The sequence below is a fragment of the Eulemur rufifrons genome, chromosome 18, assembly GCF_041146395.1.
Source record: "Eulemur rufifrons isolate Redbay chromosome 18, OSU_ERuf_1, whole genome shotgun sequence".
Taxonomy (NCBI): Eukaryota; Metazoa; Chordata; class Mammalia; order Primates; family Lemuridae; genus Eulemur; species Eulemur rufifrons.
The window spans coordinates 12,157,699-12,174,493 of record NC_091000.1 but is presented as its reverse complement, the minus strand read 5'-3'; the positions used below and the strand labels follow the sequence as shown (position 1 = coordinate 12,174,493).

At 36.5% G+C, this 16,795-nt stretch overlaps 1 protein-coding gene and 1 non-coding gene across 3 annotated transcripts; both read left to right on the top strand.

Moving 5' to 3' along the window:
- Positions 1–22: 22 nt before the first annotated feature.
- RWDD4 (RWD domain containing 4) lies at positions 23–15,941 on the top strand. Of its 2 annotated transcripts, none has more exons than XM_069493149.1 (8): positions 23–269; positions 3,103–3,183; positions 6,958–7,063; positions 7,149–7,296; positions 9,011–9,128; positions 11,318–11,367; positions 11,503–11,505; positions 14,121–15,941. In XM_069493149.1, exons 3-8 carry the CDS (start codon positions 7,038–7,040, stop codon positions 14,151–14,153), a joined length of 378 nt encoding a protein of 125 aa, XP_069349250.1. In that variant the 5' UTR covers positions 23–269; positions 3,103–3,183; positions 6,958–7,037; the 3' UTR covers positions 14,154–15,941. The 2 variants fall into 2 exon arrangements, with proteins under 2 accessions (XP_069349250.1, XP_069349248.1); XM_069493147.1 differs by having other exon boundaries at positions 6,954–7,063.
- On the top strand, positions 3,807–3,929 carry LOC138399252 (small nucleolar RNA SNORA77). Its single transcript, XR_011236142.1, has one exon. It is a non-coding gene; the product is annotated as a small nucleolar RNA SNORA77 (small nucleolar RNA).
- Positions 15,942–16,795: the final 854 nt, after the last annotated feature.

The window sequence follows — 16,795 nt, the reverse complement described above, 5'->3', positions numbered from 1 at the left end:
ACCCTGCAGCCTCTCCCGAAACCCCAGGGCGTCCCACCTGCCGCCGCCTGTGATTCCGGGCCGGCAGCCCACCGCCGGCGGCTGGGCGCAGCCGAGGGCTGGGGCGCCCGGGACTCGCGTCTGTGGGTGTCGCCCCCGCAGCCGAGGCGCAGAAGGGGGACGTCCCGGCCTCGGGGCCACTGCCCTCGCTTTTTCTGCATTGTCGCGAACGCGGTCCGCCTGGGAGGCACCCGGCGATCGGCGTGATGAGTGCCAACGAGGACCAGGAGGTGAGTCCCCGGGCTGAGTGCCCCCTTCCCCGCGCGGGCGCGGTCCCCAGCCCCGAGGGAGGGCGGCTGAGAGGCCGACCTCCGGGTAAGACCTTGTGTCCGAAAGAGCGGCCTGGCACATGCCCTTTGCCCCTGGATCCTTCGGAGCTTGGAGGGGTGCCCCAAGGTGACCAGCGCCTCGCGAGGAGGCGCCAAGCATGCGTGAACGGGTAGGGGGTCTACCTCTGTCTCCCCACCCCCGGAATTTTTCATTTTTGCAAACTCGGGAGTCTCCTTCTGTTTCCTTAATCACAAGGTGAGCGTCCTTGGTAGACGACCCGGGTGCGCTTGGCTCTCCTTGTATCCCGTATGTTTGTTTAGCGCTTGTGTACTGAGTTACGCTGATTTGGAATCGAGCTCCTTTAAATTTTAAAGTCTGTTGACTAGTGGAGAGAGTATTAATTGATAGTTAAATTTCTCGTGGAAGAAAATGGCACTAGTGCCTTTGGTTTCAGCCCATATTGTTTGATGAAATCATTTATCCATCTGTTAGTTGTCCGGTGGGGACGAAATCCTTTTTGAGATATGTGTACCACCTGAATTGTATGGTTTATGCTCAGGTATTTTCTTGTGAAATGCCATTTTGCCATTGAATCACGTATTAGAGTTCGAGGGGATGCTACAGGTCATCTGTAGGGGGGAACCTTCCAACTTTGTTATGTGTAGAGATGAGGAATAGGGTCTACAGAGGTAAAGTGATTGTCCCAGGGGTGCACAGTGAGTATGTGATAGAATCAGGACTAGAACCCAAGTCTCCTTGAGTAGTAGGTAAGTAGTTCACTGTTCATTTAGAATATATTGCTTGAATGCCCTTTTGCACGATAAATGTAACAGAACCTCTGGATTGGAAGTTACCATTAAAGGACCCAAAGTTCAACAAGCTAATGGATAGCTGAATCCCTTCTAAAATATTCTTGCCAGGTGAGTTTCTAAGCTAAGACATTAGTAGTCTGTCTCTGCAAAGCAAAGAACATACAGTGTAATATTTGTCTAAGTTTGACCCATGGAAACATCCCCTTAGAACCATCTGGGTAGTTGTTAGAAAAACAGATGCCTGCATGCCACCCCAGACCTACTGAATCAAATTTCTGTGGTGGGGCCCAGGAATCGCCATTTTAACAAGAAAATTCCATTCATCTTCCACATGACTGATATTCAGATCTTTGAAGACAGTTTCCTGCCCAGTTTTTCAGAACTCTTCTCAGATGAAATGGTTCCTTTTAGCTTTTCCTCATATGTCCATTCATTTTAGTTCCTTCACTATCCTGAAATCACGTGTCTGAGGACAGATTCTAAGTTTATGTCCTTTTTAAAAGTTCAGGCATCCCATTGTTTTCTACAGTTAGATTAACTGTCAAGTGAAACCCATTAAGTATTTTATACAAAGTCTTTAATCCTCTGCTTGTGTATTTAGGTGTCTAAGTACAAGTTCCATTTGCCATGGTAAATTTCATCATTAGCTAGTTTTTTGAGGACGTTTTGGATTCTTACTCTACCACCAGCATTATTCAGTATCCCATCAGGTTATCATCCACAAATTTAATAAATCCGCCTTCTATTTTTCTTCCTGTCCAAGTCATTAATTAAATTATGAGAAAGGAGCCGCGCCCAGTGGCTCATGCCTGTAATCCTAGCACTTTGGGAGGCCTAGGTGGAGGACTTGCTTGAGACCAGGAGTTTGAGACCAGCCTGAGCAAGACCCAGGCCTCCATCTCTACAAAAAAATAGAAAAAGTTTGCCTGGTGTGGCAGCTCGTCATGCCTGTAGTCCCAGCTACTTGGGAGGCTGAAGCTCCTTAAGCTTAGGAGTTTGAAGCTGCAGTGAGTGAGCTATGATGACGCCACTGCACTCCAGTCTGGGCGACAGAGCGAGACCCTGTGTCACAAAAAAAAAGAAAGGATTAAGGACAGAAGAAATTATATATTTTGAGTAAAGGTGTTTGTTCCAGCCTAATCATCTTAGTTATTCTTTAATCCAGTTTGAGTTCCTACATTTTTTTCTGTAAAGGTAGCAAGAGGAACCTGTGGAGCCTTGCTGGAATCTAAATTGTCCATGTTTTGTACCTTTCCCTAATGTACCAATCAAGTTACCCACTCTAAGAAGGGTTATTTAAATATATTTTGGTTTTCATATGTTTGCTAGGTCTTAGGGACTGCTGCTTATTCACCCAGGTCCTTATACACTGTTTCTTTAATAATCTATTCTAAAATTTTGCCCATGTAGATTAAGCTCACCATCTTTAGTTTATAGAATTCCTGGCATGCATCTTTTTGAAAACTAAAACATGTGCCCAACCAAGTGCAGTCTTTCTTTGCTTCCTTTCTCAGGTATTTGTCTGTGATCACAATGGTTGAACTTCTTGTTTGCAATACCACAGTATTCTAAGAAATATTTGCAGGCAAGGATTACTGGTTACATTTTCCCATGTAGTCCTTTCTCCCATCTTTAGTAGATCCTTGTCATCCTTTTTCTCTGGAGTTGCTTTAAACTGAATCTTATTTTCCTGTCTGGTAGATAGGAGAAAATATGGTCTTCTTGACAGGATTGATTTGATAATTATAAGATAATAAAATGTAAAATGCATAGCAGTGTCTGGCACATAGTTTTAAAATAAGTGTTATTAAATAGTCGTAGTATTGTAATATGTTGGTACATGGCACATGTATTATTAATATAAGCACCTAAGTTAGCCAGGTTTTACATAGATGAGTGGGCTTGAATGGGAAAGTAGAAACTCTCTATTTGTAATTCATTTATACCACTAAATGAAACTCATTTGATTGTTTTCTTTCAGATGGAACTAGAAGCATTACGTTCTATTTATGAAGGAGACGAAAGTTTCCGGGAATTAAGTCCAGTTTCATTTCAATATAGGGTAAGACGGCATGAATGGGAGCACTTGCTACCATGCGAGAAAGGACTACAGGTTGCTAAAATTTAAACTTCATTGTTTAAATTTATTATGTCTTTGTATTTTCTGAAGCATTTAAATGGAAATCCCTGCCATCAATCATTTTTAACATGTGAAAACTTAATTCAGAAACTTTTTAAAAACAAAGATAAGCTTGTTCTTATTGTAACAGAATCGTAAAATATTAGAAGTGAAAGAAACCTTAAAAATTGTATAATTTTATCCTTAAAGGTAACTTCTCAGTCATAGTTTCCTAAGCTTCCACAGCTGATATTGATAAATATTAGGATTAAAATCCAGATATCTATTCCAAGCCTAGCATTCTTCTTACTTCCTTATGATACAGTCAAGAAAAGTTGGTCTTTTCTTAATTCTGTATTCTAAATATGTGTGGTCATTTTTTATGTATGTGAAACGTAGATTTTTCTTTAAAACTTGGTCTTTAAGATAAAGCAGTATTAGTATTTTATTTTGTAAATAATATAAACCATCTATTCAAATGATTATAAATATTAGTGGAATAGGAAAGTTTCTTTCGTAAGAGATATACAGTTATTAATGTTGTCACCATTTACAATAAATAATTTGCAGACTCACTCTGCACCCAGCTGCAGCCCCAGGCAGTGCCTTTTCCATCTGTCTGAGTAATATTCTGGGTGCTGTGGCTGCCTCACCTGTCAAGGACAATGCAGCTCTCTGGGGACATGGGGAAAAGATAATAAGATAAGATAATAAAAAATATAAAATAAATATAAAAAATAAATAAAATAAAAATCCTTACACATGGTTTATTGTAGACTGTCACAAGAAATAAATTCTCTATAATCACTTCCTTTGGATACTCTCCTCCCTGCTCAGCTTTCCTCAATTCCCTTTCAAGCTTAGCAATCCTGACACCATCGCCATGTATATAATAATCAGGGGATTTTTTAGGGCCAAAGTTATGATGGAGTTAAGTTCTAGATCTTTCTATTTGAATCCAACTGCCACCCCAGACTTGCCCTGCCACTGCCACGCTCTTCATTAGCAATAGGGAGATTGAGAATCCTCTATACTTTCCTAATTGTCTCTATTACCAACAGCAGTTATTTATCGAGTGCAGTATGCAGAATACTCTGGACATGTATGTGTGCTGTACCATGGACACTCCGATGTGACCCATAGGATGGATTTAAGAGGAATGAGACGTGAGATTAAGAGACAGTGTGTTTGCAGTCACAGGACCTGGGGTAGAGTTCTGCCTGTGTTCTAAGTCAGATCCCTCAGTTCTTGCATAGAATAGTTCAGTAGCCTCCCAAAGGACTTCCCCGGTTTAGTTCTTTCTTTAGCTTCCTCCGTACACTCCACCATTAGTCCTCCAACAGAATTGTTAATAATAGTTGGCTCTCTGAACACTTAAGTAGTCATCCCATTCTCTTGTTTAAAAAGGTTTCTCCATAGTTTCCTCTTGCCTATGGACTGAATTCCTCAGCATGACACTCAAAGTCCTTTTGTTTGTTTCTAACTGTCCTCCAAACTTTCCCACTCACCAGCATCCCTTAGACATAATGGATTGTTAAATTTCCCCTGCATTTTATTTTTACTACTATGCCTTTGGACACATTGTTTGCTCTTTCCCTCACCTCTAATACATTATCTATCCTGCTGCTGCTTTAAGGCCTAACTCAAGCCTCCTCTGTACATATTTGGGCCATGTCTCCTGTCTCCGACTTTGAAGCAGAATTAACCATTCCTCATTTCTTTGTGCTTTATTCTCATTTGAACTATTTTTCATGCTACAATTTAGTGAGTCATCTAAACATCTGCCTCCCTTGAAGATAGGAATGGGATGTCTCTGTCTTTGTATCTTCAGTACCTAGCACAGTGTGAGGCATATGACAATTTGTTCCTAAATGCACCAGGAGTAAGGACTTAGTGATTGCATAAAGCAAGTAACTATTATCACTTTTTAATTACCTCTGTATTTAAAACACAAGCATAAGCCAGTTATATCCATTATGCAGGTAATCAACTTATCCAAGTATATCAACAGATCCCTAAGTTTATTTGATACAATTTCTGAGCCTTGCCTCATGTTGGTAAGAATGTGATTGAGGGTGAAAGGATGGGGACGAAAAGTCAGTGGTCAGAAAATAAAGGTGAATCAAGTAATAATTTGGGTGAAAGATTTTTAAATCTTATTGCTGCTTAAAAATATCTTTTTAAAGTAGTATATATACTAAAAATAATATAGTAGAGATTAGCATAACCCAGAGCAAGGATGAGATGCTAATTCATAAAGCATTCCATAGTTTTATTATAAAGTCATTTTGCAACCACCACTGTAATAATTGGTTCAGTCAAGGACTATTAATGAATGCTAAAATTTTTAGATGAAGGGTTGTTGAGAAACAAGGTATTCACACAGTTTTGTAGTGTTACCCCACAGATGACTTCTTAATTATAAAATGAAAAGGTTTACATTGAAGAGATCTGGGGAATATCACCTTAACCAAGTGATCAAGCTTAGTGTCGCCAATGATGATTCCAGAAGATCTTGTCTGCCTCCTTATATGATGCCATGAGAATGGACCACATCACCTATGCAGTTTCCTAACCAAAAATGTTTAATTTGAATCTGAACATAGGAAACAATCGGTCTACATCTGAGGACGTTATGTAAGAAAACTGGGCTGGATTTATTTTGTCACAAAAGATATTTAAAAAGCAGGGGAGAAGGCTGAGGACTGTTCTTTTATAAATTAAAGCAGAATAAAGACACATGACAGCTAAATGCAATCCGTAATCCTTGAATGGATTATGGATTTGTGGGGTTGGGGGTGATGTCTGTTAAAGGACACTTCAGATATGGTTTATGTGTGAGGTAATAGTTTTGTATTAATGTTGAATTTCTTGGGTGTGATAATGGTCTTGTGGTTATAAAGGAGAATGTCCTTTTCTTAGGATGCTTTACCCATAAATATATTAGGACATTTCGTTACTTTCAAATGGTTCAACAAAAACCGAAGGGAAAAATCACATCAGGGGAATACGGGTGGATTCTCTGGTGAACAGGGGGAAAGATAAAGTAAATGGAGCAAAAGATATTTGGTGAATCAGAAAAGTGTCAATGTGTGTTCATTGTACTATTTCAGTTTTTCTTTAAGATTAAAGTTTTTTTAAAAAATTGGGGTAGCAAAAGAAACAAAAGACAGCTTTAACTTATTCAGGAATTGCTGTTCAGCTAAAGGCATGCCTTCTCCTTATCTGTTGTCTTTCCCTTTTTTCTCTCAGTTTTACATTTCCTTTTCTGGTCTCTTGGGATTGTGCCTCTTGTAATTTAGCAGTTGGATAACTTAGAATAAAGATAAGGTGTTTCAAGTTTGTGGATTATTATTTTTTTCTACTCCTTTCCTGTTTCCCATAGTTAATGTCTTCTGTTAATTCTCAGAACACTGGAGAAAACACACAAAAAAATGTAAGACATAGACTTGGTACATGGGGCTGGTTGGAGAGACAGGCCATGGGCTTAAACTAAATCTATTAAGACAAACTAGGATTAAATTGAAACTCAGGCCTTCTTTATACTCCCCTCGTCCCCTCTCAGTCTTAGCCTGTACCCCTGGACTTTTCAAAATAGTATGTTTCTGATCTGAGCATGAGTATTGCAAAGAATTCATCCTTTTGAAGATCATAATTTACTTCTCTGTCTTTTTATCACCTTTCACAAGCCTAAGATTTCCCCTTTTCTTCAGATAGGTGAAAATGGTGATCCCAAAGCCTTCTTAATAGAGATTTCCTGGACAGAAACATATCCCCAAACACCTCCAATTATATCTATGAACGCTTTTTTTAACAACACCATGTGAGTAGTGTTTTGTTTTCATTGTTTTTTGACTTCACTCTCTATTTTACTTTTCTCTTAGCAATGTATTTGTTGTGCATTGTAGATCATCGGCTGTAAAGCAGAGTATATTAGCCAAGTTGCAAGAAGCAGTAGAAGTTAATCTTGGAACCGCTATGACCTATACATTATTTGAATATGCCAAGGACAATAAAGAGCAGTTCATGGAGAATCACCATCCCATTAATTCTGCAGTGAGTATGTGATTATTTTTTGCTAAATTCTTTTGTTGTTTTGGTTTTGCTCTGCTAGTAATTAATTTTTACTAGTTAATATTTTTTCAAAATTGGAAGGAGACTTTGTGTTAGATTTAAAATGAGAGTTACATCCGAATTAAATAAGAACAATGAATTTTAAATTTCTCCTATTTAACCTAGAAGATGAAACAATATTCTCTAGATTTTTACCCTTTACCAAAGACTAGGATACATCTTATGCCCACTAGAACTGAGATTTTATAGAACCTAGTATTCTTTTTTTTTTTTTTTTTTGAGACAGAGTCTCACTCTGTTGCCCAGGCTAGAGTGAGTGCCGTGGCATCAGCCTAGCTCACAGCAACCTCAAACTCCTGAGCTCGAGCGATCCTCCTGTCTCAGCCTCCCGAGTAGCTGGGACTACAGGCATGCACCACCATGCCCGGCTAATTTTTTCTATATATATTTTTAGCTGTCCATATAATTTCTTTCTATTTTTAGTAGAGATGGGGTCTCGCTCTTGCTCAGGCTGGTCTCGAACTCCTGAGCTCAAACGATCCGCCCACCTCGGCCTCCCAGAGAGCTAGGATTACAGGCGTGAGCCACCGCGCCCGGCCAGAACCTAGTATTCTTAAAATTTACTTAATCTCTTCATAAAGCTTAGATAGCTAAAAAATTTCTTAGGTAGTGTTAAAATATTTGTGAAATTGCTTTCTCTGTGAGGCTTATTTTGTTGTAGTCTTGCCACAGTTTAATTTGAAGGTGTTGCAGCATAAGAAGACTTTATTGATTAGAAAAAATTGTTTTATTTATAGAATAATTTTAGGAATTATTCATCTGTCATGACCTCAGGCATAGGTATAGGACCCCTTCGCACCACATTATGCACTAAAAGACTTTCAGTCGTCAGTATTTAGTTTTGTCTTGTGAACCAAAGAATAAGCTTTTTGGTAGCAAAGTCCGTGTCTTCGACTTGAGTGGCTCTGGCTTTCACATTCCCAACAGGACACAGAAGAACCCTGAGAGGCAACTGGAGGAGCAGTAAAGGGTGGTAGCTAAGATCTTGGATTGTGGGCCAGACTGCCTGGGTTCAAATCCTCACTGCACCACTTACTAACTTTGTTACTTTGGGCAAGTTTCTTAATCTCTCTCTGCTCAGTTCCTCATCTGTAAAAGGGGGGTCATAATGGTATCTACTTCATAAGATTGTGTCAAGGATAAAATGAGTGATATATGTAAAACATTTGCAGCAATGCTTAGACCTAGTAGTAAGCATTTTAAATTTTAGTTATTCATAAATCCTGTCTACACAAACCCAAATGTTTTAAAAATATTCTTCAGGGAACCAGAATGTTCTAGGTAGGTCCATGTGATTTTTCTAAAGACATGTTTAAATTTCCAAATAATAGGAAGTTAACTGATTTGTAAAACTACCTTGGAACCTCAGGTCTTCAGCATAATGCTAGTAATGAGATCTCCCTCCCCAGGGTTTTGGTTATAATAGTTGCACTAATATTATGTCCTTCGATGTGAACTTTTACAAGAGTGAAACCAATAATGTGTTAAGGGCACCTGATTTAATAAATGAGTAATCATAATGTAGGATTCTTTTGTAAGTCTAAAAATTATCAATCCATTTCAGGTAGCTGGTATATATTTAGTGTTATTTAGTAAGTTTTAAGGCATGAGTCTAAGAATTATTTTTTTTTTATAGGCATCAATGAGCAATATGATCTCAGCTGAAACTCCTAATACAGCCTCATCAAGTAAGAAAAAAGACAAAAAAGAACAACTTTCAAAAGCCCAGAAGCGTAAGCTGGCAGATAAAACAGGTTTGTGTTATTTTTTTTCTTTTACAACCCAGATAAATGGACTACTTTTTAGTATGATATGGGTGCTTAATAAATATATCTAGATTTAGAAGGTTAATTCTCTATTTTTTAAACATTTGGATCACAGACCTCTTGGGTCACAGATATATACTGAAAATATTTACTATTTCATCATAAGAGATAACCGTTGAAAAGAATGTAACTGAGTGACAGAGTAACTATAAATGAGTCTTGAGATTGAGGTACATTAGTATACAAATAGTATACAAAAATGTGTATCCTACTTATGTGCTCTGACACGTTTGGGATTTTCCTATTTGTTTACTTCTGTGGCAGGCATGTGTTATTAAAAATTCTTTGTAATACAGCTTTCATTTGAAATGAAGCTTGGTATACCATTAGGTCTTAACATGGTAAATTAATGTTTTTGTTTGTAGTTAACTTACTTATACAACAACAAGATTTAAGAGTATTAAAAAAAAGATTTAAGAATAGAATTCCCGTGTTTCCTAAACCAGAGTCCTTTAGAAGAGGATTATAAACTTCATTTCATATCAATAATAATATTTGATTCCTTTTTTATTTAACCTGAAAATTTGCAAATTGATAATCAGTAAACTTTTTCACAGTTAGGGGAAATGAGGACATTATCGTGTATATGTGCACATTTATACTTATGTATATATGCGTGTGCTACTGTTACAAGGTAGCTGCCCTTTATTGAGAAGAACTGACCCTTTCATTTTGGTGAGGAAGTTTAAAATGCCTTTTCTTTCATAAAGGGATGGTAGTTTTTTGGTGATTTATGTTTTGTAGAATGTCTGTTTGTGGCAGAATAAAAAGATAGCAATTCTATGTTGATCCCTAAACTATATTTTTGAAATTGTAATGGTTTGTGAAATAAAAAATCTAGGAATCCATTATACCTAATGTCAGAGCAGCATTAAAGTATAAACAACTGAAGCAATAAATCATTAGCCATAATAGTCTGTTCACTAGAATTTTTGTTAATCTGTTTTTTGGAATGATGTAGCGTCTATGGCAGTTACCTGTTGCTTTTATACATAATGACCTATGATCATTCCCTTTCATTAATATCTCCCTACCTCCATCTCCTTGATGAGGCCTGCCTAAATCATTACCTTCCCATAATGACAGTCTAGGAGTTTGTGACTTGGAGCTTTCATTCCAAATAAAACTGTAATGAGACAGTCATGGCACTGTTGGTAAATTAGTTAACCAAAACTGGTGATCTGCCTCTGTACCCCTCATAACCAGTAACCAGTGGGATGTGATTCTTACTGGCATGAAAGAAAACAGAACCGTTAGCATCTAAAATTGAGCTCCAGTAATGTTATTTCTCGCCTGTAAGAATCATGGAGTTAATTTGTGTTTCCCTAGCTATAAAATTCATATAACGTACTTGGTTTGAGTGCAAATTTTGAAGGTTTCGTAAAATGAGACCTAAATGGCATATATCAAGCCACTTTAAATTGAAGAATTTTTAAATAGTATTTATTTATGAAACTACTCTTTAAATTTCAGTATTCTGTTAAAAGACTGAAATCACTTTGCAAACTATGAATTCTTATATAAATTCTTATGAGCTTGTGTTCTGGCACTCCCAACAGATAAAGCCCTTCTTAAAGAATGTTAGATTAAATAATGAATATTTCATCAGAGTACAACAACTAATACATAGGTTAGCCAGGCCTCCTCTTACTCTCGAAACCAAGCCAAACATTTGTTTATAAGGCCTGGCTTCCTGGTGTGAAACACTCATGAAACGGTGAACTAACACAGCTGCTTACTCAAATAAGCAATAACCTTATATAAAAGAGTAGAGTTGTACAAATGCCTAAAACTAATAAGTTGATTAGCTCCTATTCCTGGCATTACCAACCCAGCTCCATATTTTTTTCTTGATATCAGGTTTTGTCTTGAATGGAAATACCATAAATGTAAAAAGGGAATATACCTAAAATACTTTGTAAGTGTCCCCAGGTTAGACTGGTGCTTTCAGGTTACAATGATGATAAACTATTTTTCCAACTTAGTGACATGTGATTTAAATTTTTAATTTATTTGTTATATATAATAGTATATAAAATCTTATTTATTAGAGCTATAATTAATTTTAAACTAGCTGATTAGTCTTAGAAATAAAGTTGCTAATTTTTATCCTGTAGATCACAAAGGAGAACTTCCTCGAGGTTGGAACTGGGTTGATGTCGTAAAGGTATGTAATGTTTATATTTTAGTTTTTAAAATTGTTATAATTATTACCATCAAATAATGAAATTTATATTTTCTGCTTCCCCCCTCACAACCTTCGGAATTTCCTGGGAATGTCTGTTACCTTTTTTACATTCAGCATGTAAGTATTTTTTAAATATCCTTCACATTCTTCTCTTTTAGGTTTTGTTTTTTTAAAAATAATGGAAAATCTGCAAAAGTTATACTACCGTATAGTATGACTCTTTATGTAAGTACATCTTAAGAATGCAAACACTTAAATATGGCTCTAAATTATCAATAATATGGAAACTGAAAAGCCACTCATAGAAAGGAATGCTTTAATTTCTTAAAAGTTTTTGTGGTTTGGTTTGGTTTGTTTTGTTTAGGACAGATCTTAAATGTAGTTGTCCATTCTTGCCAAAAAAGATTTTCCATTTTGGTTAAAAATTATTTATATTTGGGATTTTTCTGCCTACTTCTCTCAGATTTTTCTTGCATTAGCTGTAGTTTTAAAACTGATGAATAACATAGTAAATTCTCTTTGTAGGACTTCATGAAATAAGTTTTGTGTGCCAGTTGGTGCCACAACTGCTATGACTAGTGTTTATTAATAATATGATCCAAGGGTAAAGATTAGGATCTTAATGGGGACCCACAAATACGGGCAATTTATGAAGTATTCTGAAAGTTTGTTTTAAAGTCTGCTGTTTGGTCCATGGAATGCATTTTCTGTAGAAACTCTTTAAAATAATCTTTGTGCCTCTAGAATCTAGTACAAAAATATTATGTGAGAGTAGGGAGCCATAAGCTGCAGTTAGAATAAAGAAACGTAGTATTTCTTCCTTCCTGGGTGGGAGGCTGAGCCAGTACAAGATGTCTGTATGGGTGGAACTTCTCTGGCATTCTCACATTTACCTGGCCCTCTGTGTTAATGCTTGGTGGAAACTTCGTGTGTCCTAGATGTGCTCGCATGCAGCCTACCAGCTAAATCCCTTCCCTCCCGAAAGTGCTCTGTGCTCTGGGATGAGCTGTTTTCTCTGTCAGAGTGTGGTTTCTCTGGTGCAGCAGCTCTCTGCTGAGAGTGAGACGAAAATAATCTGATTTATGGAAAGGGGGTGACAGTGCTTCTCCTTCCCTAGTTCCAGAAATTTTTGTTTGTTTTTAAGAGAGTCCCTGTTTTTTTTGTTTTTTTTGATCTGTCTCGCTACATCCCCCGGGCTGGAATGAGATGGCTCAGCCCAGCTCACAGCAACCTCAAACTCCTGGGCTCAAGCGATCCTCCTTCCTCCGCCTCCCAAGTAGCTGGGACTACAGGTGTGAGCCACCATGCCCAGCCTGAGTCCCTGTTAATAGAAATAGAATTCCAAGTTACAAAAAAAAAAAAAAATCAAATTCAAATAATGCAGTATTCTTGGGAGATGTGAGAAAGTATTAAAGGAGGTTTTTACCTAGACATAGTTTGGTCTCAGAATTCGCTACCCTAAGCCAGTGGTTTCCAAGTGTGGTCTTTGGACCCCTGAGAGGTCCCTGAGTATCATAATACTAAGACATTGTTTGCCTTTTTAATTCATTTTCTCATGAATTTTTTCTGGCATTTTCCAGAGACTGCATGATGTGTGGTGATGCCATAAGTCATACTCTATTTAAAGCACAAAGAGAATGTGTATTTGTACATTCTTGTGTTTTCCAGAATTTTCTAAGTTAGTAGGTTTAGGATCTAAGTATGTGCATTATTAACCCAGACTGTACTTCTGCTGTGCTCTTGTTAGCTGTCTTCCATTATACCTGCTTTACAGTAAAAGCAGATTTGTGAAAATCCAGCTGTCTTCTACTGAGCTAGATAATAAAGAGACTTGCAAAAATGTAAAACCAGCACCACTCTTCTCATTGTTCTGTTTTAGAAAATAGTTATTTTTCCTTAAAAAAATACTATTGGGTTATCATATAATGGGTGTATTGCTATTTTTACATAAATTAAATTTCTCAGTTTTAATTTCTAATGTAGTAGTTAAAACCCACATTAAAAAATTAAAATGTTCTTAGGGTCCTCATTTTTTAATAGTATAAAGAGGTCTTTGGGCTGAAGTGCTTGAAAACCACTGCCCTTAGTGGTTTCTGCTTTTCACAGCTTTGCATATTCTCTGGAGTTCTTAAAAGTTATTGGGTGCGGTGGGAGTTTCTCAGTGGCTGGGGTACTATTCTGATCAGAATTCTCTTTGCATTGTTTGACACCTTTATCTACCCTCCCCCCACCCCATTTGCCAACTCCTGCCAAAGATTTTGTGCAGAAAAAAATTATAATTTAATATTTTTATCATATTTTTAAAATTATAAGAATTTGATATCTGGTTAAGATGGTAAATCTTATGTTAAGTATTTTTTACCACAATTTTAAAATTTTTAAAAAAGATTTATTGTCTGATAGAAAACAAAAAATAGAAGAATGTCATTCATTTTATAAATGGCATCTCTAATTTGTATTTTCTTGGTTCCAGTTTATTTCTTCGAAAATTTCAAGGATTTTTTCCCCCTTATTCTTTTGATGTTATATTTTTGTTGAGTTCATATTTTTAAACCTGTTTGAAGTAGCTGAGCCTGAATTTGAAAAGTAGCTACATGTGATAAAAGCTATAGCTAGATGGTTTAAGTTATCTGATCTTTGTTGCCTATTATTTAATTTTGATACTGAGTGGAAATAATGAATCAAATAATATCACTTAAACTTGCTGAGTATTTCTTTTCTCTTTTTTTTAGTTAAGCAAAACTGGCTCTAAAGATGATGAATAGTGCTTGGAATTTGAGACAAGGAAAGAAGATTCTTTTAAAAGTAAACTGGGATCACAGTCTTTCATTACTATTTTATGGTACTGAGGTGGCTTTTTATAAAACAATTTTTTGTATGTTTCTTACATTAAAGATGTGAGCTGAAAGTTCATGAAGAGATCTGGTTGTATTAAATTATTTTCACAAACTTGCCTTAATAAAAGGTGAAAATGTTACTGTTTAGTATACTTTATGAAGCCTGTTGAGCTTTAAAAGTGGACAAATATGGGGAAAAATAATCAGTGTTAATTTATATTATCTTATTCTAATGGATGTGATATTTTTTAAAGGAGTATGAAGCCCTTTTCAAACTGTCATCCCAGTGCAGTCGAATATTGACTGAACAGTTATTCCATAGCATGATCCATTTTAATAGGCCTCTTAAGCAAAGTCTTCATCTCTTCTTTTGCTTAATTACTGAACCATAATTGCTTCAGAGAAATTTAAATACCAGTATTTCAACTTTCTACATGACACTCTTTGTAGTTCCTTTTTATTTTTCAAGAGTGAACTGCTTCCCTTTAATAAATTGATATCTATTTATACTTTTCTCTTGATTTGGGCCAAGATGTTTGATTATGAGAGCTTTCAATGGTATGTGGAATAGGAGAATATAAAATCTGCCAGATACTTTCGAAAAGCATTTGATTAAGGAGTGCTGGCACTTATTTACATTCTCTTTGATGCATACGCCAGGATGGGAGTAAAAGATGCCTTAATATTTAATTTTTATATTGTTGGAAACAGTGATTTTAATAAATTCCTATTTATCTGCTACTGTGTGTTTTTAGTTGTTGGATAACTGAGGTCTTCTAAATGGTTCAACAGAAAACCACCTCTCAAGTCTTATTTCTTTTTGGAGTGTCTTTTCAAGTGTGAAAATGTGTCTCAATCTGAGCATCTTTTTAATAATGTACATGCAAGTCTTCCAAATGCTGGACTGTTACAGTGCTTGATTTTTTAATCATTAATAGAAGAAACTGTTCGTATAGTTTTACCAAGAAAAGTTACTGGTGTTTATGGTTTACAGTGATTTTGTATATGCTCCCCAGCTTTAAGAACACTTAGAACTACTGCTGTATCTGAAAGGGTAGATTGTTAGTTCCTCAAGGTATACCTGTGCAGCTTGGGTCTGAGTTTTTAAAGAATAATTAACTTTTAAAGAAGTTATCTTAGCATTAGAGCAGCTTGAGTTGTATCCATGGTTTTTACTGGTTGACTTTAGCTTTGGTTAAATTGTTTGAATTATAAAGTAAGTATAATTACAGTAAAGGAGTTTAGTCTCATTTTCAAAAGCTGAATCATTTTATTTTTTGAATTAGAGCAAAATATGTTAACATTCAGGACCACTGGAATATACCAACTTTCGTTACAGGATTGTGTATGTGTAGTTTTTATTGTTGTGTTGATTTGTCTGCTTATTTTTTTAAGAAACATCTGCTAGTGGAAGAAAATGTTTTGTTCTGAAGATTCTGAAATTGTTCAGGCTTATCTTGGCTCATGGATTGCAAAGAATAATGCTAGTTATATGCCAATGAACTATTTTTACTCTTTTTATATGAAATGTACGAATTTCTAGGGGTGACGGTGAGAGTGGTGCCTCTAATTACCTTATATAAAACACTTGAACAGTCTCATCGATATTGCCATCACTGTTTAATACTCTCAGTATATTTTCTCAATGTCTGTTTACTTAAAATTGTGTAGAGAGACATACTTAATAAGCAATAAAGTCTGAATTACACACAGTGATTTTTCTGCACATTTTATTTCAAATCACTTCAGAGACAGCTGTTGATTTTATAAATCTGCATAGCCTCACTACGGTGTGAGATGTACCCTTCTACTAGAAACTACTCAAAATATTGGATTTAAAAATGTTTTTCGAGTGAGCTCATAAGAAGGTAAGGAATACCCAGAGTCTAAAAAATCAGATGACAGTTGGAACTTGCAAATTATGGGCAGCTTTGGTTTTCACAACTTCAAAAGACCAGAGATAAGAGGTGAAGTCCAAGCGCACACACACACACACACACACACACACACCCAGGCACCCTGAGCACACGTGAGGCTGCGACCCATCTCCCATTGGGGGCCCTGAGGAAAAGTTCCTATCTTGAACTTTGGTTTTAGATGGAGGAGCAAAATACAAGTATGCTCATGTGTGTGCATACACATACTCTCCTGCCAATTCATACCCACAAGTTACTTCACACTTGGATTGCAGCCCAAATTCCTCCCCATATGGGTAATTAAGAAAACAGAAAACCCTAAGCCAATATTTTAGTTTAAATTATTTGGTACCCATAGTATCAACTGGGTAGGGTCTCTAGGCAACTGTTAGGAACAAACACAAATCTGCTCTGGAAGAACCCATCTTCAACCCACACCTACAAAGAAGTCCCACATGCAGAATTCATGGAATGTGCGCCCTTAGTCAAAAATCCTACAATACACAGAAGCAAGGCATGAGCACCTGCCAGGAAAAAACCTTAGGGGACTAAGAGCCATGAGGATTTATGGATATTACATAGACTTAATGTATTTTAAATAAAGAAATAAAAGGAAATTGAGTAAGAACAAACTATTAAAAAATCAAGTAGGTT